The sequence below is a fragment of the Balaenoptera ricei genome, chromosome 6 (genome assembly GCF_028023285.1).
Source record: "Balaenoptera ricei isolate mBalRic1 chromosome 6, mBalRic1.hap2, whole genome shotgun sequence".
NCBI classification, from domain to species: Eukaryota; Metazoa; Chordata; class Mammalia; order Artiodactyla; family Balaenopteridae; genus Balaenoptera; species Balaenoptera ricei.
The window spans coordinates 47554147-47578705 of record NC_082644.1 but is presented as its reverse complement, the minus strand read 5'-3'; the positions used below and the strand labels follow the sequence as shown (position 1 = coordinate 47578705).

Sequence of the window (24559 nt, the reverse complement as noted above, 5' to 3'; positions counted from 1 at the left end):
CACTTTCTTAGAATATCTTTGAAGTTTAAATTCATTCGACATTAAAAAAAAAACCCAAATAATTCACCTTTAAAAGACAGTAAAACCACTTTACTTTTCATTGTCTCCAAAGATCAATGTTTTTATCAAAGCAGATTACATTTTATTAAAAAAGAAAAAGGAGAAAGCCATTTGGAATAAAACTAAGACACTGCACCATAGTTTCCTCTAGGAACTATTTTGTTTTATTTTTTTTCCTAAAAGGTTGACTTTTCTGGTTTCTGTAAGCAAAAATGCAATCCCTGACCCTAGACTCTGCTGACTAGTGACCTACTCAGCAATACACTGACTTACTCCAGATTTTAGGGAGAAGCAGAAGGCAGGAGAGAGAGAAAGTTACCTGGTGTGGGTCCTTCTGCTATAGATATTTAATTGTTGTTTTTTGATTAAAAAAAAATAACCTCAGGAAAAGCTAGATTCCTACTGGAATAACATGCCTGGCTCATATTAGGTTCTTGATATTCAATATTGATTGAATAAAAAAATGAAAAGTGATGTGGATTAGCTGTCTTAGATCGTCTGGAAGCAAATGCTTTGATTTCATTCTACTAGTGTCACCGAGTAGGTGACAGGAAGCCCTCTATGTTTGGTAGGGGTGGGGAGGGGAACCCTGAGAGCAAGCACTTTAAGTATTGCAGGAATGATGTCACCTGTCTTCCTCCTGGCCCCAGCATTACCGAGGTTGGTACCACTAGATGTGTAACTTTACGATAAAACAGAGGTTTATAAGCGGTTCCCGAGAATCATAGCACATCTCAGAAATATCACGGCAGCTTAGGGCTACTGATAAAGTGGTGCTCTCTCCCTTCCCGCACAGGCTACCTGTACCTGGCCATCGAGTATGCCCCCCACGGCAACCTCCTTGACTTCCTGCGCAAGAGCCGCGTGCTGGAGACGGACCCCGCGTTCGCCATCGCTAACAGCACCGCCTCCACGCTGTCCTCCCAGCAGCTCCTCCACTTTGCAGCAGATGTGGCCCGGGGAATGGACTACTTGAGCCAAAAACAGGTTCGTCCTGAGGACCTTGCTTTGGACATCTTTCCTCTGAAATTCTCTCTGGAATCAGAGTTTAGATAAGTTTGTACATTTTTTTTTTTTTGGTCCCTCTCTCTTCCTTAATTCCTTCTTACAATCTTCTAACTTTCATATCTTTGCTAATGTTCCATCTCTTTATATAGAAGTTAATGCCCAACACTGACGGTATGTTTATCTAGTGACTCTCATCATGTACATTCGGTGAGGTGCCTTCACCGATCTTAGCTTGGTATGGCTCTAAATAATGCACAGTAGCAGAGGCCATTCATGGCAACTGGAAGATTTCATGACCTGGTTTTGCTTCCAGGTTGCTCCTCCAGAGACATGTGGGTCATTCGGCAGAATCCACTCACTGAGCCTTTAGGAGAGGAACTTTAAGGGAACTGGATTCTGGTGACTTTTGAAAACCCCTTTTCACACTGACCTCTCTGTTTCCCAAAGCTCTTGCCCCTAGGCAAGAAACAAAATGGAGTGAACAAGCAAATGCGATGCTGAAAATACATGATTTTTTTTTTTTTAATTTCAGTTTATTCACAGGGACCTGGCTGCCAGGAACATTTTAGTTGGTGAAAACTATGTAGCCAAAATAGCTGATTTTGGATTGTCCCGAGGTCAAGAAGTGTACGTGAAAAAGACGATGGTAAGTTCAGAACAGACGCTGATGAGATCCTTTCCGGGGCACCCCTCTCTCTCCTGATGTCGTTTCTCTTAGAATACCATCTTTCTGTGACAACTGAGGCCTCTGACCATTTTCCCCATTGGATAATGCCCTGGCCCAGCAAACATCCTTTCTCATTTTTGATTCCTAAAATGACTGGAGGGTCCACATTTACCAATGAAGAAGGCCCTGTCACATGTGGCCAAGTAATTGAACGTGCAAGCCTCGTGCTGCAGGGACTCAGGTCTACATCCAGCCCAGACCCTGAGGTCTGGTCTCACTCAGAAACCTCTGGAGAGCTCCCACAGTCCCCTTTTGCACAGCAAACATAGGAGGGGGAAAAAGACACTTAATATACTTTCTAAAACATCAAGGAAATCAATTAATGAGGTTCCTAAATCACAAGGATGCTCTAGAGAGAAACTCATAACTTCTAAATGCTCATATAAGATTTCCCTCTTTGCCAAAAGTTCTCTGCTCACTCTTCAAGTCCCAATGAAATCCACTTTCACCTAATGATACCTAGTCTCCTAAACAGTCACATTTTATCTTCAAATACAAGCTCCCGGGAGAACCTCACCACAGTGTTAGAAGAGAGAAGCTGGACTCATTCTGCTACTTTTGTCCACCCTAGAATCATAAAGCCCTGGACGTGCCACATTCCTGGACATTAGTGCTGTGCCGACAACATGCCACCACCCTCTGCTTTCCCTGAGCGGGTGGGCAATGCAGGGCATTGGGGGTGACACACCCTGTAGTCTTTGCACGTGTTGGGTAGGTCCACTCCACTGGCCTGGCTCTCCCAGCATTACCTGGGCTCAGCCTTCTTGGGATGACTCCAGTTCTTATAACATATAGAGGGTCCTTTTACTTTTGTGGGTACCAAATTGCCTCCTAGCAAGGCTCAGGCTTCTGTGTTTATCCTCAAGCTCAGGTTTCCTTTCTCTTCAATATACTTATTTTAGTTACTGACAAGATAGCACAGAAATAATACTCAAGAATGCTTTCAAGAGGAAATGGTCCACAGTTCACAACCTGGACACGATGAATTTATTTTATTCTTTACTTATTGCCTTCCACAGGCATACATTCTTTTCCATAGTTACAATCACAGCGAACCTAACCACTTTGGAACTTTCCACTCCCTTCTTGGATGCGGTTTCGAAGTTAGTCTCCTTTGATTCTTAGAGACCACCATGCCCCTGGTCCTGGATACTTATTAACATCAGCACTTTTTGGAAGCCAGAGGTGCCTCCCTGAGGGCTGGTTTCCAGGCAATATTTTTTTTTTTTCCCTAAACTCTTCAGATTTGCCCCATTCAAAGCAGACTTTTCTCTGGGAAGGAGCTGGGCTGGTCTTAAAGAAGCAGGACCTACCACCACTCATGCATCTACTCCGGCTCTCCCCACTCCTTCTGGAAGCATCCTCCTTAGAATCCCCTTATCTCCATCACAGAATCCCTCTCCTTCCTTCACTCTGGCGTGGGTGGGGCGGGGGTTTGCCCCAGATGAGGGGAAAGAGAGGTTAACACAGTTTAGCCCCGTAATCCACGCATCTTATTTGGTTGCTTTCCTTAGTCCCCCAAAGCTAAGGTTGGTTTGCTCGGCATTTCATAAAGGGTAGGGATTTCTGTATCTTGGGGAGCTTAGGAGGAGTGCTTAGAGGGGCAGAGCACTGGTAGGGCTCAAGTCTGTCTCCCAGTGGAAGGGCAAAGTGTGCAGTGGCAGCATGGGGTCTGGGGAGGAAAAGGACAGGGTGAGGGTAGGGGGAGAAAAGAGAAGGGGTTGGAGAGGACCAAGCTCCCTGCAAGAAGGGTGCAGTATAGCAAGACACCACCAGAGGGCAGAGGAGCCACTTTCTCTGGCCTATCATTTAAGTCAGAGATTTTCAATTCCTATTGCACCTAGAGTCGTCTGGGGAAATTTTGAAAAATACAGATGCTGAGTCCTACGGCTTAGGTATTCTGATTCAGTTATTCTGGGGAGGGCATCCTGCATCAGTTTTTTTTTTTTAATCCCCCCAGGCGATTCTAATACTGGAAACGTTGCAAAGTAACGTACTTAAGTGATTTGGGGTTTTACTATCATTGATTAATATATCGATCCTGTCAGCATGGATTTATTTATTACTATAATGTTTCATGCTTGTGCTAGGTTTGGGGATAATATAATTCAGACACAGTGTTCTCCTTCAAAGAACTCAGAGACACATAATGAACAATCGTAACAGTGGATGAGGCTGAGGATGAAGAAAGTACAGGTGCCATGGGAGCTCAGAGGAAGCACACTGCAGCTTTACAGTAAATGTCAAATAGATATTGGAGATGTAAGAATGAAGTGGATGACCTGGAGGATGTGGTATATATAAAAATCGAGAGGCAAAGGAAAGCATGGAACCTTTGGGGATTAAGTAATTCAATATGGCTGGAGTGTGATGCAGAAAAGAGGGAGAGTTAAAATGCAAGGTTGTAACTTTCCAAGGGAGTGGAAAGTTCCAAAATGGTTAGGTTCACTGTGATTGGAACTATGGAAAAGAGAGTATGCTTGTGGAAGGCAATAAGTAAAAAATAAAAGGCAAGGTTGGAGTTAAAACGCAAGTGGGGATAAGGTCCTGAAGAGCTTTGGATGCCAGCTAAGGATTTGGGGACTCACCTAAACATTGGGGATCTTGTGACAATAGGGACATTAAGGAACTTTAAGGAAAGGAACCACATGGTTGTACTTGCCATTTAGAGTGATTGTGATGTGGAGAACAGGTCATTAGGGAGTGAAACTAGAGGCTGGGAGATCCGTGGAGAGGTGGTTGTCATCAGGCAGGATATGATGGTGGCCTGCACCAAGGTGATAGCAGTAGGGACAGACACATGTGGGCAGATCCAAAAGCAGTCAAATAAAAAACAAGGAAGAAGTGCGCATGGAAATCTGTCATTAGGAGGTACGAGGTCAGAGGTCAGCAGGTTGGGAGTAAATGAGAGCAAAGACCAAACAGGAAATGTAGACAACTCTTTCCATTCCATAGCTGTGAAGGGGAAGAGAGAAAAACAGGTGACAGATGGGGTAGGGTGGACATAGAGAGAAGGGAGGCGTGGATGTTGAGGAGAACACTGAAGATGTAGATGTGAGAAAGGATCCTTTTTTAAAAAAAAACTATTTTTTTAGAGCAGTTTTAGGTTCACAACAAAATGGAGAGGAAGGTACAGCGATTTCCCATATACTCCCTCCCCCACACATGCATACCCTCCCCCATCATCAACATCCTCTGCCACAGTGGTACCTTTGTTACAGCCAATGGACCTGCACTGACATGCCATAATCACCCAAAGTTTATAGTTTACATCAAAGCTCATTCCCGGTGTTGTACATTCTATGGGTTTGGAGAAATTTATAAGGACATATGTCCTTCATTATGGTATCTTACAGATTTTCACTGCCCTAAAAATCCTGTTTTCTGCCTATTCAGACCCCAAACCCGACCCCACCCCTAGCAACCATGGATCTTTTTTGAGAAAGGATATTTTTATATTTAAACCTTAAAGTACAGGACAACCATTTGGGATTTATGGTCAGAAAGAGCTTCAAAGTAGTGCCAGTAAATAAAGAACTGGGAGAGAATTTCACATTCAGGAAGAATTCTTGGGATCCAGGTCAGGGCTGGTCTCATGGAAGGGGAGTCTGGGAGAATGCCTGCTCTAGTTTTGAGGGGGGCTGAGAAAGATCCCCTAAATACTACTGATTTTGCCCCACCCGCTGGCTAATGTAAGCTGAAATGCCACTGTTAGAGCTTGGACAGATCTCTGGGAAGGAGGGATCCATCTGTCAGTAGGGTTCATGTATTCCTGGGGTGGGTTGAGAGGAAAGGAACCCAACCCAAATTCATAGCAAATTTGAGGAAACTAGGAAAAAAAGAAGACAAACTTCACATTTTCCAGTCCACATCTCATTTTCCCCAGCCTGGACTCAATAAGCCAAGAAATGGGGCAAACCTGGAGGGAGTTGGGGCCAGGCACCCAAAGGGTGGGCAAGTGTCTGTCATCCTGTCTCCAAACCCAATGCACGTGGCACTGGCTAGAAGTCATCACCTCCTCTGTGAGTCACAGGCACACTCTTCCCTTTGGCCTGAAACGCTCTTTCCTCCCCCATCTACCTGACGGTGCCTACACATCTTACAGAACCGAACTCATGTGTCTCCCCCTCTGGAAACTCCTGCACAATCCCCTCCAGGCACACGCGGTCTCCTCTCATCACTGTAGCCTTTCCTGCATTACAGCTTACTTCTCAGTTCCTAGGCCTGTCTCTCCTTTCAGACCTCTGAGTGCCTCTGACAGCCACAAAGGGAATAACTGAGTGACCAGTGAAAGGACACACACATCCACACACACACGTGTGCACACATCGTTGTTTTTCTTTATATGAAACTGTGGTAGGGGCCCCTTGAGGTAAGTGGGACACTCACACAATTTGCAGGTCTTTGAATTTAAAAGCACACTTGTGGGTGGGACATGCGCAAAACAGTTCCTGAGTCTGCCACGCCTTCTGTCTGGGGACCCCCCCCCGCCGTGGACTTGGGTGAGACCCAGCTTCAGGCCAGCGGCGAGCCTTGGGAAGGGGCCCTGTCCAGCCTAAGCGGCATCTCACCTCGTTCTCTCCAGGGACGGCTCCCCGTGCGCTGGATGGCGATCGAGTCACTAAATTACAGCGTGTATACAACCAACAGTGACGTGTAAGTAAAGCCTCTCACTGCTGAGGGATTTTTTTTTTTTTTTTTTTTTTTTTTTTTGTCCCAGAAAAATATCCATTTGACAAGAGGTTTTAAAGAGAAGCAGGAATATCGTATCCCTCTGGGGAATAAAGCTAATCACTAATCCCAGGAAATCACAGACTAAATGAAGCCCCAGAGGGGACAGTTTTCCCTGGTGGCAGGCTTTGGGTTTCTTTCTGTCGAGGAGTGACCTCAAGTGGTGACTTCCTCATCTCCAGAGGAGCAAGGGACATCCCAGCCTTCCCATGGCTCCACTCCCCAGACTGACCTCAGCACGAGGACCTAGATCAGAGGAGGTGGCCCACAGTAGCTGCTGGGGGTCAGAGGTGGCAGGGATGGAAGGCAGACAGACACAGTGGGAACCATCTCTGCTTGCAGCCTGCGTCACAAGTCTCAGGCTGGCGGGGGATGGAAGGGTTGGGATTGAGGCCTGAGCCCTCTTGCCCAGGTTCCCTCTTTTCAGGAGGAAGAACGGAGGCCCAGAGTGTTACTCTGTCTTCAGTGTGTGCCTTTATATGTTCTCTCACATCATCTCTGCATAACTTTGAGTAAGAAATTGGTGTCCCCACTTTTGGAAGAATACACTAAGAGGCCTCGGGAGTTCTAGTCACTTGTTCCAGGTCACACGAATATCAGGTGGCAGAGATGGGATTTGACACAGGTCTGTCTGGCTTAGAATCTCCTGCTTTCCAGCTTTCCACCTTGCATGCTCTACCTAAAGCGAGTGGGAGCTCTGGCAGAACTAACACTGTTTCCCTGTTATAAGACTTCCATTGGCGGGAGAGGAGATAAATGCATGCTGTGTGCAAGGCCCTAGCCTAGGAAACAGACCTATAACTTTTCCTTTTCTGACCTAGGCTCAGTCGCCCTGGCTTTCTGGGCAGAAAGTTGACTGGGCAACATGCGTGCTGATTATTGGTTTCTCTTTTGTCCCTCTGCAGATGGTCCTATGGCGTGTTACTATGGGAGATTGTTAGCTTAGGTGAGTATCCATGTCTACCTACCAGGTGAGGCTCTAGGCAAAGGGAGTGGGCCCCTCCCGGACTCCTTTACCGTTTACTTTCATGGGTAACATTTGTACTCGGTGCCAACAGATGCCACTTGGGAAAAGAACCTTACGGGTTTCCATGTTTGAGTGTGTTTATTCCCATGGTTCTCTTTATGAAAGCCCTGTGTCTAAGGTCATATTTAATACTAATAACCTGGTGGCCAAGAACTTCATTCTGAGTTGTCTCTGCTTGTACACAGATGTCACAGGGCTGTCATAAGTTTACTTCTACAGCTTGAAGACAGTATACTATGCTGCTATGAAAAGTCACATTTTCTAAGGCCATTTAACACCATGTGAAAATGTGCATGCCAAAAACCGGAAAAATTTCCCATAATCCCAGTTTTATAAATATTACACATGAAAAAAACTGGGAGGACTACACAGAAGGATTAAAAAAAAGTAGTTTTTTTCTGCATTATTTTTTGTATTTTCCACAATAAACATGTATTGCTTTTCTAATTAACATTGATAGATAAAATAGGAATTGCGTAACATAAATACAGACTTCCAGTTAGGAAAAAGATCCATGTCATTGGCACAATAGATGTGCTGTGTGTAGACAGACTTGGGGAAGAGGAATAGCACCGGAAGGAAGGAGACCATGGTGCATCTCTGCACTAGGGAGCGGCCGCACGGGAGCACGGTCTGTAGCCGAAGTCCCGCTGTGACGTGTGGTAGGCTTGCTCCGGAGGAAGATCACGCCGGGGCTCAGCATCGCTTGACACACCCCGTCTTTCTCCCAGGCCCTTGGCTCTATAGCCTCAGGGCAGGAGATGCTGCCTTCTGCATCCGAGGGGGCTTAGGGCGCACCGTTTCCTGTCTTCCAGGTGGCACCCCTTACTGTGGGATGACGTGTGCAGAACTCTACGAGAAGCTGCCCCAGGGCTACAGATTGGAGAAGCCCCTAAACTGTGATGATGAGGTGTAAGTCAGGCCTCACCCGGGGCCATTTTATCCTAACTTTCCCCCTGTACCTTTCTTGGACTGACTCTAATGAAGGAGCTATCTGATACATACACATATGTTCACCTATATGTACACACACACACGCACACACACGCACACACGCACACCCCAGATAGTCAGAAACAAGGGGGTTCTTGAAACTAAGACTGTGATGCAGTGGGCAGGGAATAACAGCTTTCTAGGCATAGAAATCCAGGAGGAATTTAAGGTGATGATTCTTGGTTGAATCTTAAGGTTGAAATGAGAAAGGGCAACAAATGCAGAAAACATCTGAAATAAATTCATGAAATTATCCATGAATAAATGTATGAAACCTTGAGACTAACGTTGGGGATAGAGATTTCAGAGCTGTTATATTAAGGAAGACAGATTTTTCTTCATAAAATCTTACCTCTATGAGGATTACTTTCCAGGAATAAGTATTCCTCTCAGGGGAATAATGATTATGTTTAGTGATGTTGCCATTCCCAGAACTAACCAATGTAAGTTGCTGCCTAACTGGCATGATTTGAAGAGCGCAAGGCTCTAGGCTGAGCAAGTAACTTATCATCCAAACCAAGCCACTTCTAAGGGTGAAATAGGGTGCTATTATTGTTATGTTACAAGAGATATAAAACTAGACCATCCTGGGAAAACCTGGATGTACTTGAACCATCATTGGACAAAGTCCCTAAAATTCCACCTTCTGAGATTCATTCCATAAGGAGTGATATTTTCAGCCCTTATGAAACTTCTGTTAAAGTACAAACTGTTCTATTGATAGAATCTCTAACACCCCAGGATGATGGTTGAGAGCCCTCTGTGCGCTACAGTTCCCCTGAGTCACTTGGTCAGCATGTGAAATCTTGAGCCCCATTCCCAGACATGATTCTGTACATCTAGGGTGGGTCGCAGGAATCTGCATTTTAACAATACAAGTAGTTCTGGCCACATTTGAGAAAGTACTGACTTAGACCAGCACTTCCTAAACTATGTGGAAAGTGTGAGACGTAAATAAATGACACAAGAGTTCTGTGCTCAGTTATGTCTGGGAAGCTTCTAGGTTAAACCTGGTCAAAAAGGTTGTTTGTTTTTAATGGAATGACTTCTTCTCAAGATTTTCCTGGGTCGATCCCTAAGAGGAAGATGCGATGGGTGGCATTTTGCAAATTTATTTGAGCACGGGGCCATTTTAAAAAAATAAAACACTGACATTTTGAGAGGTGTGGTATTCCAAGGGATACGCTGCCCTAGACATGTAACTCAGTTCTTTCCAGATGATCAGAATAGCTGAGACCAAGATCCCGTGGGAATGGTACCTAAAGCAGGCACTAGATCTACTGGGAGAAGAAAGGGGACTTGGATGGGGAGATGGGAGGCCTAACAGAACCTTCCTAGGTGCCGTACTTTTGTCTTTTGCTGGCTAAGCATGATGACCATGCGTTGGGTGGCTACATTCTCTTTTTTTGCTGTACCCTACACCTGGCTGTACCCAGGCCTGAAGCACAGTTGTAGACTTAACCCTTTCACTCTGTTTTCAAAGGTATGATCTCATGAGACAATGCTGGCGGGAGAAGCCTTATGAAAGGCCCTCATTTGCCCAGATCCTGGTGTCCTTAAACAGGATGTTAGAAGAACGAAAGGTGAGTATGGAGATAAAACCAGGGGTTCTTTAATTGCAATTCCTCATGTGTCCATTGTGGTTAATAAAAAGTTGATACAAGTCAACAGGTTCTCCTGAGCATGACCTTAGGTGCTATAGGGACATAAAAGATGTGGACCCAACTTTGAGGAAGTTACAATTTTGGAGGAAATAAGATTTCTATATAAGATACAGTCACACACACTAGAACAACATATAGAACTGGCTTATTCGAGCTAGAAGGAATCTTAAATCTCATCAGTCATACAGCCTGACCCTTTAATTTTATAGAGGAAGAAACAGACTTAGAAGGGTGAAAAGTGACTTGCCCAAGGATAAACAGCAGGTAGACAACAGAGCGTGGGCTACAGGTTACTATGGGGAGGGTCAGGAATTCTATCAAAATTTCTAGAAAGTAGTTGACTATACAGATCTGAGGTTCGAAAGACAAATCTAGGTTAGGGAAGTAGATGTTGAACATCATCAAAACCCAGTTGGTAATTAAACCAGAGATGTGGGTGAGGTCACACAGCAGGAGATGAGAAGCAGACAGAGGAAGGGGCCTGAGAGGATGTGGGGCACGTCAGGAGGGACCAGTGAGAGACCATGAGAAAGAGAAGCTGGAGACTGAAACAAGTGAGAGGAAGCAATCTTACTTGCAGAAGTCAAGGGATGCTTTTCAGGAAGAAAGTTGTTAAACACAACAGAGGGAATGAGGATAGAAAAATACCCCCCAAGTATCTCCATTTGAGTTGAAACAAGGCCAGGAAACCGGGGTATTACTGTAACTGCCCCTGGCGGAGGCAGGACTGAGCCAGTTTGTGTCCCTGAACCACTCCTGTTCTTCTAGACCTACGTGAATACCACACTTTATGAGAAATTTACCTACGCGGGAATCGACTGTTCTGCCGAAGAAGCAGCCTAGGACAGACCATCTTCAGCTGTATATTCTGTTTCCTCTTCACCGGCATGAGAGACCCTTGAGAGCTTGATGCCAAGCAAGCAAGCCTGTGTCAAGAGAGGTGACATAGAATATGGACGTGTATATAGATTGCTGTCTGTCTGTCTGGGACATTCACCGTAAGACCCCTGTGTGTGAATCTATAGTACCCTCTGACTCTATTAGGACTGTATATACTGTTTTGAGTAAGAATGTGCTGGAATCAGAATGCCTGTTTGTGGTTTCATATGCAATAATATATTTTTCTAAAAACATGGACTTTACAGGAAGGTGTGAGAGTACAATTACTGTATTGTAATTGTACATTATTCATTAATTGTGCGTAACTCATTATTGTCCCAGATATTTTTGATATTTTTGATATTTACCTATATATTGGATGTTATGTTTTGCTGTGTAGAAGAAAATACTGTAAACCTGATCCTGATAGCACAGGTGAGAAAAATAGGGGAAATGTATGAGTTCTTACAGGACATGGATTTAAGTCTGTACCTAAGCGATATAAAAGAGCTTCTTCTATCTCTAAATTTTCCCCCTCACCTGTAGAAGCCACCCCAATTTCATTTCATAATTTGACAACTTTGTCATGTGTTTCCAGAGTCCACAAGTTGGTCCAGAATGCTAACACTGAAAAACAGATTTAAATCTCGTTCCTTAGAAGCCTAAGAACTTTGAGAGAAGTATAAGTTTGATAAATTAATAGGATTTAGTTTTAGTTTGATAACATTGATGTGTTTATTAAGAAATTAAAATAGGAAGCTTGGAGTTAGTTATATTTGGGAGACATGTGACATCATATCAGATTAACATCCCTACCTGTATTGCACATTGTAAAAAGTTTTAGTTTTGATCATTTGTGAGTTTACCGTTTATATTGTAGGCACATGCTACACTGAGATCATATAGTAAGTGAATAAATGTCTTGCCTACCCACATTTTGTCCAGGAATGTGTCTCATAGGTATTGCCAAACGTCTGTATTATACTTTTGAGAAAAACACCTTAAACACCTTAAATTATCATCCTCTACCTTGCTGGTAATATGCAGAGAGCAGTTGGTGGGTATATGCCACCAGACATATCTCAAGCTCACAAGATTAGAAATGTCTTCCAGAAGTATCCTACTGTCTAATCTGTTTTCTTGCACCTCAGGTAGTATTCCAATGTGAACTGAGGGCTTAGAACTAGAATCGCTTTTAATTGTGCTGCAGTGTTAATAGTTCACCATACTGCATAATGTTCCATATTCCTGCCATCTGCTCAACTTTATGCATCAGAAACAATGACCAGGAAACTGTATTTGTCCCAAACGCTCTTCATCCACAACAGCATATGCAGTGGAGACACAACAAAAGCAAGACTGCTGTCGCAGCATTTATTTCATCAACTAGGGGCTCGAATGAAGAGCCATTGAAAGTAGGTCCAAATATATATATACATATACATATATATATATATATATATATATATATATATATACACATATACACATATATATATATACTATTTATATATATATATATATATATATATATACATACAAATAGTTCCTTTTTGCTTTTTACCCAAATGTCATGGAGATACTCCTGACAACTCTTGGTTTGCATGTACATGGAACTGAACAAGAACAAGAATGATCTGAAAAATGTAGATAATGTCTTCAAATTTTGCATGTGGCTTTGGAATACTCAATAACAGCTGCTTTTTCTATAACAGCCTGACCTTCTCGATTACATATATTTAAAATACTTAAAATTTACATCATTACAAATTTACTTCATGTCAAGTATAAGAGATGACTAAGGAAGTACTTATGGTATCAAGAAAAAGGAACTGGACTTCCCTGGTGGCACAGTGGATAGAATCCGCCTGCCAATGCAGGGGACACAGGTTCAAGCCCTGGTCTGGGAAGATCCCACAGGCTGTGGAGCAACTAAGCCCGTGCGCCACAACTGCTGAGCCTGCGCGCCTAGAGCCCATGCTCCGCAACAAGAGAAGCCACCGCAATGAGAAGCCTGCACACTGCAAGCAACGAAGAGTAGTCCCTGCTTACTGCAACTAAAGAAAACCCGCGCACAGCAACAAAGACCCAATGCAGCCAAAAATAAATAATTTTTTTAAAAAAAGAAAAAGGAATTCAGTGATACTTAAGATTTACTTGTAAATTCAAAGTACCAAAGCAGCAAACCTGAGGTGTTCTTACTGAGGGCACATCATCACCATCAACTTGAATTTACTCCTGACACAGAGACCATACGATTGACAGCTCTGGGTCTCATCCCTACCATTGGCAGAGAAACCTTTGTAGTTTTGTAGCATGTTAACAGCATTAATAATAAAGATTCATACTTACTCAAAGGTCAATAGTCAAGTTGAATAAAGTCATGTCATTTCCACGGGCCAGTTTCCACATTATCAAAAAGCAGTTAAGAAGGAGAGAACCAACCCCTTAAAGGAATTAGACGATTCCAGTACTGGGTATATAGATTAGATTTCAGTGTGTTTAGAAGAGCCATAGGACACTGCCTTAAAAAAGAAAAAAATCAGTGAGTTGTTGATATCAAAATCAAGTAAGAATACACCAGTTAGATTAAAAACACATTACACAATAGCCAAATGACCAGAACTTTTATGTTAATAGTACACTGAAAAGTTTACATTTAGTTCCATATATTTTGTGAGGAAAATCTCCACTTCTATTTCTATATAGATGATCTAAAGAAAACTTACAATTTTGTTAGGTAAAGATGTTTCTATCTCCAAGCAGTATAATGGTTCTAAGTATTTAGAGAGTAAAAGAAATTTAAGTAACCTGAAAAACGACCTTTGTGAAAGTCCTGGACCCATTACTTCAACTTCAAACCATCTTCCACTGTTATCTGTACACGGCCTACGAAGATGAGTCAAATTCCAAAAAAACCTAATTCCTTCCCCCGCTCTTCCTCAGTCACAACTTTAGAAATCACTGTGGAAATTCAACCTTTAAAATGTAATAAATAGACCTCAACAGTGCTTTTCCTTCACCTCTTCTCTTTGAAAGTGTGGAGAAACCTCATGTAATTATAGACCAAACTCTACTGCCCGCAGTGGAGGCCAAGGAGTCACGGAAGCAATGCAGAGGTTTAAGATATTCTTGGGCAAAGTGGTTACTTCTTTCCTTTCAGGTCGTCTTTTACCTTCCAGAGTACCAGTTCCATGCAGGCAATTGCATTTTCACTTGAATCGTGACCTCCAAATAGTATAGAATATAAAATAACACATTAGACATAGACAACTCTGTGATGTTACCCACGGATGGTCTCAAAACGAAGTCTTGAGTTTGAAACAAAATTACCACTGGCCACTTATCAATATTTCATTATTTCATACCTAGAACAACCCCTACTGGTTGCTTTAGAAATGTTTTACATAAATCCAGATGAACAAGCATCTCCCTTTTTCTATGTAACCTGTCCTCAGTCATGTGGTCACTACATTGCTATGACTGGATAGCACACCAGTACCTTCTCCATGAACCTCATTTCCAGGGAGATACAACAACAAAGTGACAGGTACCACTGAACGACAGAGATCTGACAAGAAGCCAGAAATAAGGGATGCTAGAAAAAGTACACCTCTCTAGACAAAGAGTGACCTTAGATTCAAAATGACATGGTTTTAAAAAGTAGATGAAATCTACCCAAAATATCAAGCCTACAGTTCTGGTGAAAATAATAAATGACGTCCGAGATTAAATGAGAAAAATCATATGGACCACACTTCTAAAATGGTATATTATTGTTTGTGTTATTCTGAGAGAACTGTGGTATTATATAACTTTTAGAAGATTTTGTTTTACATAGCGTATTTTTTGTTGTTAGGTGAAATATTTTTGTGTCCACGGTTCCAGATTGTTTTCAGTAGAACACATTACAAATTTTATAAGAGCATTTTCTGGGAATTTGAGATATGAATATTTTTAACAAAGCAGATAATGTAAATTAAAGATTCTCTGCAAGATGGTATTGGTTAGTGTCTAATAGACAGAGAATGAAAGAGTAAAGACCATAAAGTAAAATCTGTATTTTGTACAATAAATGACATGATCAGAGGAGCATCTGTAGAAACATACAGCATTATAACATAATTTTAACATACTCAAAATTAACTTTCTTCTCCCTCTTGTGCAAAAGTGGGGCCTATATGGGTATACATGAAATGTACAGAGTAACTAACCTCCATTCCAAGCCAGACATGTATCTCGTGCATATCACAATGCCACTAACAGGATAGTTGGTGGGTGTACTTGTTGTATTTGATTAACTTGTTTAATGTTGGGTATTTTTCAGCAGAAAAACCAAAAAGAAAAGAAGTTCTGACAGCAAAACCTCTGTACCAATCCACTACAGAGCAAGTGCACGCATGAATCTATTGAATTTGAGCTATACTTCTTCTTACGCAACACACACTATTTACCCTGGGTGAGATAACTTGGACCCAATCAATTTTAGAATCTCTTTAGGCTTCACGAAAATCACATCTGAAAGGAGGTACACAGCAAAATTTAGAATGGAATTAGATCTCTACACCAACAAAAGTTTTATGCATGAATTCCAAGGTCAGGCAACTTGCTGAACCATGATGTGGTCACCAGTCTCAGTTGAATTGCTGTTTTGATGCCTGTGGAACATCTAGGACTATACCAGGCAGTGAGCACGGAACAACTTAAGCAGAAGCTTTAGGATTCTCTACCCAAGAAGAGAACCCAGAGGGCAGCATTTCAAACAGTAGACCTTTACCATGAACCTCATGATTTACTCAAGTCAGACTTAGGATCCCGATATTTATCACGAACAAGCAGGCTCTTACCATCATCCTGAATGATTCTCCATAGGTAGTCAGCCACTAGACTTTTAAGGGATCTTCCGTGAGGCAAGCCTAGCCGATGAGGAAACATAACTGTCGTGTCCACAACTGAAGTATGAATTAACTGTCAAATGAAAGAGAAAAATTCTTTAGACGTTCTTCCCAAAGAATAAGGAAACTGATGGCAGCAACAGTAACTGTAGCAGCAGTAACTATGCTACAAAAGCAAGTAACATGCGCAGTTACAACAGGCCAGTCGCTAAGCGCTTCACGTGGATTATCTCACTACAACCTGCAGAGTAACCTAGCAAGGTAGGTATTTTATTGTCCCTTTTTACAGCCAAGGAAACTGAGGCTTTGAGAGGTTAAGAAAGTTGCCTAAGCTGAGTCAGCAGGGTAGAAGGAAATCCAATCTCAGCAGCCTGACGTCCAAGTCCACTTTCCTACCAAGAGAGCACCACCAGGGGGCAGCATGAGCTCAGAGCGGTTCCAATAATTACTGGCGGGGTTGGGGGCGGTAAAGGGTGAGCCAGGCTCCTCCCACCTTGTGACTCAGCGGAGGTGCGGGCACACCTCACTCTAGTGCAAGTCCCATTTCAGTGGTTTGTCTGTCCCTGGGGAGGGAGCGTGGACAAAGATTAGTCCCATCTAGGTCCAAATCCCCTCTGCTTACACATGGAAGAAGGTGAATAAATTTTTCCTGAGATTTAATAAAGTAGGAAATAGTGATACAATAAGAGAGGGGTCAGATAACTGAGAGCCTAGACTGTCAGGTACCAGTTTGGATTCCTTGTTAGAAGAGCTGTACTTTGAAAAAGCGTTGAAGAAGATTAGCCTCAGGACAAGAGCAATTTAAAGACTGATCAAGAAGAGAGGGGTTGGGGCTTCCCTGGTGGCACTCTGGTTGGGAGCCTGCCTGCCAATGCAGGGGACACGGGTTCGAGCCCTGGTCTGGGAAGATCCCACATGCCGCCAAGCAACTGGACCCGTGCGCCACAACTACTGAGCCTGAGCTCTGGAGCCCGCAAGCCACAACTACTGAGTCCACATGCCACAACTACTGAAGCCCGCATGCCTAGAGCCCGTGCTCCACAACGGGAGAAGCCACCGCAATAAGAAGTCCATGCACCGCAACGAAGAGTAGCCCCCGCTCTCAGCAACTAGAGAAAGCCCGTGCACAGCAACGAAGACCCAATGCAGCCAAAAATTAAATAAATGAATAAAAAATAAATTTATTAAAAAAAAAATAGAAGAAAGGGGTTGGAAGTTTAATGTTTAGCACCTACTACGCCCCATCCATAAACGCCTTAAATTCTCACTTTTAATGTGTCAGCCACCTCCTAGACACTGGTTCCTGGCTGCAGAATACTGAGCACATAAAAGAAGGTGGTGGGGGAAATAGAGAAATCTATGAGTAATCTGGGTGAAAGAAACAGACTGATGACAAGGAATTAAAAAACACAGTGGTTTCAAATTTTCTGGTCTGGAAGACAGGTGAAATAGAACGGTTCCTGGAAAATGAGAGACAGGAAAGTCACAGTGAGAAACTGAGTTTGAGACAAGCTGTTGCTGAGGTGACAGAAGGACATCCCTGTGAAGAGCTTTCTTCCAGAAAGTTTACATCCCCAGCTCTCTTTGCTCACATTTTGGTGGGGGTCTGGAGGAAGCACATTCCAGTCTCATCTGTCACATGCAGAGACAACAGTGCTGTGTGAAACAACTATCTATACCATGGTACCAGCTTTGCAGGGAAAGAGGTGGATACTCACTTAGGAAAATCAAATGGCCTTACTTACATTCTCACACTAAAGAAGAACTAGCCCTTCTCGGCAAGAAGGTAAGTCCTAGCGGTGGCTGAAACAAATAGTCAAGGTCCCCAGAGTTCTAGAGTTGCGCTGTGCAATGTGGTAGCCGCCAGCCACATGTAACTACTGAAATTAAGTAAACAAAATGAAAAAATCGTTTTCTCAGTCACATTAGACACATTTTAAGTGCTCACTAGCCACATGTGGCTAGTGTCTACCATATTGGATAGTGAACATATAGAACGGAGAGTTCTGTTGCAGAGCACTGTTCTAGATCGGGGGTGGCCACCAAACTCTCTCTTCCGAGTTATAAATAGTTTAGGCTTGCAGGCCATACCACTTCTGTTATAACTACTCAACAATGCCACTGTAGTATGAAAGCAGTGATAGAAAATACATCAATGAGTGGGTGTGGTGGCCCTGTTCCAATAAAAATATTTGCAAAAACAGGTGGCTAACATGGACCATAGTGTGCTGACACCTGTTCCAGAACATGGAGCAAAGAACAGACCATTTTAACCTGGAGTATTAAGGGGGAGATTTTCGAGTCTATCATGCCAAGAAAAATGAACATGCCATGTGATTTTGAGCCTACCTTATAGGTAGGCTTTATAAGTCTACCTGACTTAATATGAAAAAGTATCTTCCAGGGCATGACTACAATAACCTATTAGATAAACGTAGTTTTACCCACTTGAATATTAAAGACAATGATCTAAGACCATGTCAAAACAATGATTTTGGTTTTACCACAGTTGATAATGGACTTTCTTTCTGATCTTGTTTAGCCAAATGACTTGGGCATCTTATACTGCTTCTGGTTTACAAGAGTTGGACAAAGTCATCAGCACAGTGATTCTTATCTTGTTTTGTCTAAAAGGGCAAATCAAGCATCAGTGATAACACAATGATAACGACTACCACATTAACACGTAGAGTTTTGTAAGAATATGAGCCTCTAACTCTCTACCTTAAGTGCATAGAGACTATGTTCAAAGCTATGTCCAATTAGTACAGTGTCAGCACTGAACAGGTTCAACAAGGTGGTGTGCACATCACGGATTGAGGTTTTCGTGTCCTTCAAGTCATCTTCAACCGCACCAGAAAACCTATCCTAATAAGAGACAAAGTGCATGTAAGAGTACAACTAAGTAGATTTCATCAGTTATAGTTAGAACACATTACTGACTCAATGTGACAAGCATTTGATGAACAGAACAAAGATCTTATTGTATGACTGCCAACTATCCCTTTATTAGGTTATATTGATATAACCTAGTAAAATTTATAATTTGGATCAATCGTGTAAGGCAGGGGGAGACATTATTACAAGTTCATAAAGTTCTTTTGTGAACTCTCATCTTTGTATAATCTGAGTTTTGTCAATTACAGTTAAGTAGTCTATCTCCCATTAAGGCAAAGCTAAAGATGAAATGTGAGGAGCATGGAAAAGCAGACGGAGCCCTAAGCAGAGTCTAGACAACCTGAGTTTGAGCTATGCTATGACTCTGCCATTTACTTATTATATTTGATTTTCAACAAGTTACTTAGCCTTCTGCTTTCAGTCTTCTCATCTGTAAAGTAGGGTCAATTACCAATCTTAATGGCTTATAAGGACCCAATGAAAATACGTGCAAACAGTGAAAATACATGCAGAAAACTGACTATCCTAGTGGTTTTCATGAAGCACATACTAAAAATAAGTGTTCAGAAACGTGGCTACTGCTGTGCTTTACTGCAAATTAGGAGAAAAGAGATAAAAATACTGCAAAGGTATTTTCAACGTAAGCTGTATGTTGATATTATTGTCTCCTGTAAGAAACAAAAGATACCTGGCTCCATCATCTGGCTTAGTTAAGGAACGTGACGCATAATCAAATATTTGAATTAAGAGGATCATGGATGGAGTACTTGGGTTCATTTTAAAGCCATTTTAAAAGAATGCAATGCATTGAATCCTTTTGACTTTTTCTTTTAAGATTCAAGTTTTTATCTTTAAAGCAAGACCTTCAGTTCTCATTTTGCAACTATGAGTATCAGTAATCAGCAAAGCATTTCCTGACTTGTTCCAAAAAGGAGTTAGAAAAGATTCCGCTAAACCCATGGAAGAACAAGAACCAATAAGAGTACAGTAACTTTAAATATAGTACAATTTTATTTGTCAATTACAGCTCAATAAACCAAAAAAAAAAAGAGTAAAATATAAAATAGATGGGGCCATTAGGATATGGCCAAAATGAGTAGGAAAAAAAAATCAAATGAGGTCAGGAGAGAGATTAGTAACAAAATGCATTTTCTGATAACAGCAACTTTTACTGAGTTTTTATGTATACAACCATTTTTATGAACCATGAGGAAATTTAGGTTAAAAAATGCTTGTTAGCAGAATTCTTTATAATTATTCTCAAAATTTATCACAACAACTTTTAATTCACTTGACCACCTTGCCTTACTGTGCTCCAAAATTATGGACATACACATATATAATATATATTATGTATACTATATATACTATAATACTATAAACTATGTACTATAGTATATAGTGCATATAATATACACGTGTATATGTGTATCAAGTCATATTTGTTCATATATACAAATGTATGTATATATGTGTGCATGTATACACACACACACATACATCATATTTAAGTACCATTGGAGAATTTGTTATTTAAAGAAAATTGAATAAATACAATCATACCAGTAATTAACACTTCTAAATATTCATTGTAGAATAAGATCAATGTCTTCTATTTTATATTTAAATAGATATATTTAAATAAATATATAAATATGTCATGTCATATGCCTTATATGCCTTTAGGAAATCCAACTCAATTTATCAGTGATATTATTGGGTGTTTTATATGAGGTTTTTAAAAATTAAAGGCACATCTGTATCATACTATCTCAAGTTAGCATTGAATTTGGATCAGAAACATGTCCTACTTTAATAATAATAATAAAATAGAATTTGCACTGAACCAGTGTTCCGTATGCCGTATCAAAGCTACATATACTCAGCGACATGTCTACAGGATTATAGAAATTTTCATCTAATGGGAATAGTATGGTATTTTCAGAAGAAACTGATTAATGATTGAATGAATAAATGAATGAATAAAATAACTTGTTCAATATTTTTGTCTGTCTCTCTAGCCTCCTACCTACCACTCCAACATGTAAACACCATGAGTGCTGAGGCCGTATCTCTCATTTAGGGTTGTTACCCAGGGCCTAATACAGTGTCTGCATAATTTTAGCAAGGTACTCAACAGAACATGAATATTTTTGAATAAACAAATTAATTAAAAGAAAACAGTGTTAACTCGTGCTCTAAAGTTGAATCCAATAAAAGTACCTAGGCTAAAACTCAAAGGACATGTTGGATGTTCTATAATTTCAAAAACAAACCCCTGTGTATAATGCATACCTAGTGTTATAGTCAATGACTTCTTCATCTGGTTTCACAAATGTATCATAGACCACCTGGGGGTTGGGATCAACCACTGTCACTTGAGTAAGTTCCAAACCTTTGGCTGTATAGCACTATAAAGACAGAAATATTAAATTTAAACATCATATTGGGCAAACATATTTTAACATCTTAGATATCTTAAAGGAATATTTCTAACTGAAATATACAATCGAACCCTATCATTCAGTTTTGCTAACAAAAGCCAGTGAGTGGATCTGACGGTCATGTAAAAGATGTTCCAAGCTTTAATTTTTTCCTTAATGTTGGTGATATTTCTGCTAATAAAAATAATTTCATTTTCTTGGCTTAGGCTTTACAATTATTTTCATTATAGGTCAGTGCTATCCAAAAGAACCTTCTGTGAAGATGAAATGTTCTATTTCTGTCCTGTCCAATATGGTAGCCACCAGCCACAAGTGGGGACTGAGTATTTGAAATATGGCTAGTATGACTGAGGAACTAAATTTTTAATTTAATTTAATATTTTATTGAGGTAACATTGTTTTATAACATTATATAAGTTTAATGTGTACAACATTATATTTTGACTTCTATAAACACTACAGCACGCTGCACCACCAAAAATTTTGTTTTCATTCATCACCATACAGTTGACCCCCTTTACCCATTTTGGCCTCCCCTGCTTCCTCTCTGGTAACTGCTACTCTGTTCTCTATACCGACATGTTTGTTTGCTAGTGGATACCATATTGGACAATGCAGTTATAAACCTTGTTGAATGAAAAAAAAAATCCATATTATGCTTATATAAACATGGCACAGTAGAGGACAACATGGTAATGATATTTGATTTCTAAGCCAGAAGCAGCTTTCATTGTCTGCAATTAAAAATCTAAGCTTAAAAACTGAACACTTCCCTTCTATATTTATTAAAATTCAACTCCACAAATCTGCTTTCCAAATATGCCACAGGGAACAAAAATTTAATTTTCTGTTTTGTTAAAGATGACTGTTCACATGGTGTTTGACACATACTAAGCACTTTGCCATATATTAGTGTATCTGATTCTCACCATCACTGTCGGGTTATTATTAACCTCATAATTTACAGATTGGAGCATCCGGGAGACTTGCCTGATAAGCAGTGGAGCTTCTGAGGTCTCATGATTCCAAGTTCTGTTTTTCCCCTACTGTTTAGTATTGATTCTCATATGAAAGAAGATAACTCCTTATAAATATTTTACTGTCTCTATAAAAACAATAGTTTTTTAAAAATTAAAGCTTTTATGCTGATTTGGGGGATAACAGTAGTATTCATAACATTTTCCACCCATGTAATTTCAGCAGTGTAATGAGTAGGACAAGCAGTGATTATATATAAAGAAAAATTAATAAGTAATAGAAAGAGGATCATGGGCCAACTCCTGGCTCCATCACCAAGTGCAGGTATCCCACCAAGTCACTTAACTCTTTTCAGCTTCAGTTGCTTCATCTGAAAATGTGTGAACAACATCGCAGCGCTGTGTGGGATTGAGAGAGAGAGCTTGGGAACGTTCCTTACACATGCATAAATAAGGCAAAACATACCACCAATGTACCACCTCACAATTCACGGCAAATACACCGTGATTCCCGCTGTGGGGTGGGAACTTGACAAAAGTCTTCACAAAGCTTTCTAGGTTTTCTTTTTGGTCATGAACGTGAAGCTGAAACAAACACTGCCAAATAAGTTACTGTTTGTTTTGGCAAGAGCAACTAAGCTCATAAAAATTTCATCAACTGGGGCTTCCCTGGTGGCGCAGTGGTTGAGAATCTGCCTGCCATTGCAGGGGACACGGGTTCGAGCCCTGGTCTGGGAAGATTCCACATGCCGCGGAGCAACTGGGCCCGTGAGCCACAACTACTGAGCCTGCGCGTCTGGAGCCTGTGCTCCGCAACAAGAGAGGCCGCAATAGTGAGAGGCCCGCGCACCGCAATGAGGAGTGGCCCCCGCTTGCCGCAACTGGAGAAAGCCCTCGCACAGAGACAAAGACCCAACACAGCCAAAAATAAATAAATTAATTAAAAAAAAAATTTCATCAACTGAAAATTAGTGGATTATACCAAATGCTTATGGATCCCCAAGGTCTGCGCAGGAGGCAGCAACTCTGGTTCTGAAACAAGCAGCATTCTGGGGAACAAGTCCTACCTTGGTGACCTGACACCCGGGGCATCCAAGGACACCTTCACAACAGCTGTACCGCCTTTCTGAGCCACCAAGAACTGCAAACCACACGAAAAGTAAAAATCAAAACAAGCAAGCTTGACAAGGCGGAGTGGCTAATTCTCAGAGCGTCTCACCCACAAGGATCTTTAAGACTGCACCATGCAAGCCATCTGATGTAAAGTCTAAAACTCTGCATGTTGCTTTTCTAGCTATTATGTAACAAACAGGAAACACTGACTCCTAGAAGCCGAGTTCTCAGAGGCTGCACTTTGAAGGTGAATTATAATTACCGGTGTCTTGAATGCCTTTCTCCCCTTCCTCCCTTTGCTTCCCCATAACGTGGCCGGGACCCTCAGCTCCTCTCCTGGTGTCACTTCTTTATCCTGCTTTAACTCTACCTCAACCATCCTTTCAAAATATTCTCCTCCCTGACCTTCCCTCTTTGCTGAAGCCCCTGGATGATGGGCTCCCGCTACCACCCTCTCCCTTCCTACATCTGACCCAAGCAACATCACCCAGTTACGCAGACTGAGACCGTAACAAAGATGTTGTCTCCCACTTTGGCTGGACCTCTGAAATCCCGACACCCTCTTCTTCCACTTCCTTGGCCAGACACTTTGCACATTTTCACAGCAACAAGCCTAAGCCTTCATCTCTCTTTTATCTCTCACATCTTCCATCTCACCTGTACCCTTACCTACCCCAAGCCCTTCTTCCCTCTGGCCCAAGGTAATGTTCTCCCAACTGTTCCCTATAAACCCCTCTGCCTACAGTAGGTTCTGCACCAGTTTTCCTATAAAATGTGGTCAGATTAATCTTCCTCAAGCACATTTTTCATTACATTACTTTCCTGAGGTGCTTCACTTGTACATTGCTGATCAAATGCAGATTTCTCAGGCTGGCTGAAGACTCTTGCTTAACCAACCTTATATTACTCATCCAATCTTGACATCTCACGGCTTTATCTTACCTTCTCCTGTGATGAGAAAGGGAGGCTGAGAACCAGTATTGACAGAGCATCTGTTATAAGCCAGGAATTGGACACGTCAGCTCACTAAACTGCCACACAAAGCTCATTCCATGAATGTGGAAACAAAAGCTCAGAGAGCTTCAGAAACCTGCTCAAGGTCTCAGAGAAAGTAAGTGGTGAAACAGCCCAAAATCTCAGGTC

General features: G+C 41.6%; 1 protein-coding gene and 1 long non-coding RNA gene across 4 annotated transcripts in view; one reads left to right on the top strand and one right to left on the bottom strand.

Moving 5' to 3' along the window:
- The window catches only part of TEK (TEK receptor tyrosine kinase), a 101713-nt gene extending 89691 nt beyond the window's left edge, over positions 1 to 12022 (top strand). For all 3 annotated transcript variants that reach the window (XM_059924629.1, XM_059924627.1, XM_059924626.1), the window contains 7 exons: positions 857 to 1047; positions 1601 to 1714; positions 6381 to 6451; positions 7432 to 7472; positions 8369 to 8465; positions 10030 to 10129; positions 10979 to 12022. In XM_059924629.1, the coding sequence (XP_059780612.1) occupies positions 857 to 1047; positions 1601 to 1714; positions 6381 to 6451; positions 7432 to 7472; positions 8369 to 8465; positions 10030 to 10129; positions 10979 to 11053 (689 nt within the window). In that variant the 3' untranslated portion in view covers positions 11054 to 12022. The remainder of the gene's footprint in view (positions 1 to 856; positions 1048 to 1600; positions 1715 to 6380; positions 6452 to 7431; positions 7473 to 8368; positions 8466 to 10029; positions 10130 to 10978) is intronic.
- LOC132367026 (uncharacterized) lies at positions 173 to 23640 on the bottom strand. Its single transcript, XR_009503642.1, has 6 exons — positions 23371 to 23640; positions 21178 to 21293; positions 18709 to 18852; positions 15937 to 16057; positions 13442 to 13614; positions 173 to 1095 (listed from the first exon to the last, which is right to left on the bottom strand). It is a non-coding gene; the product is annotated as an uncharacterized LOC132367026 (long non-coding RNA).
- Between the last annotated feature and the right edge of the window lie 919 nt (positions 23641 to 24559).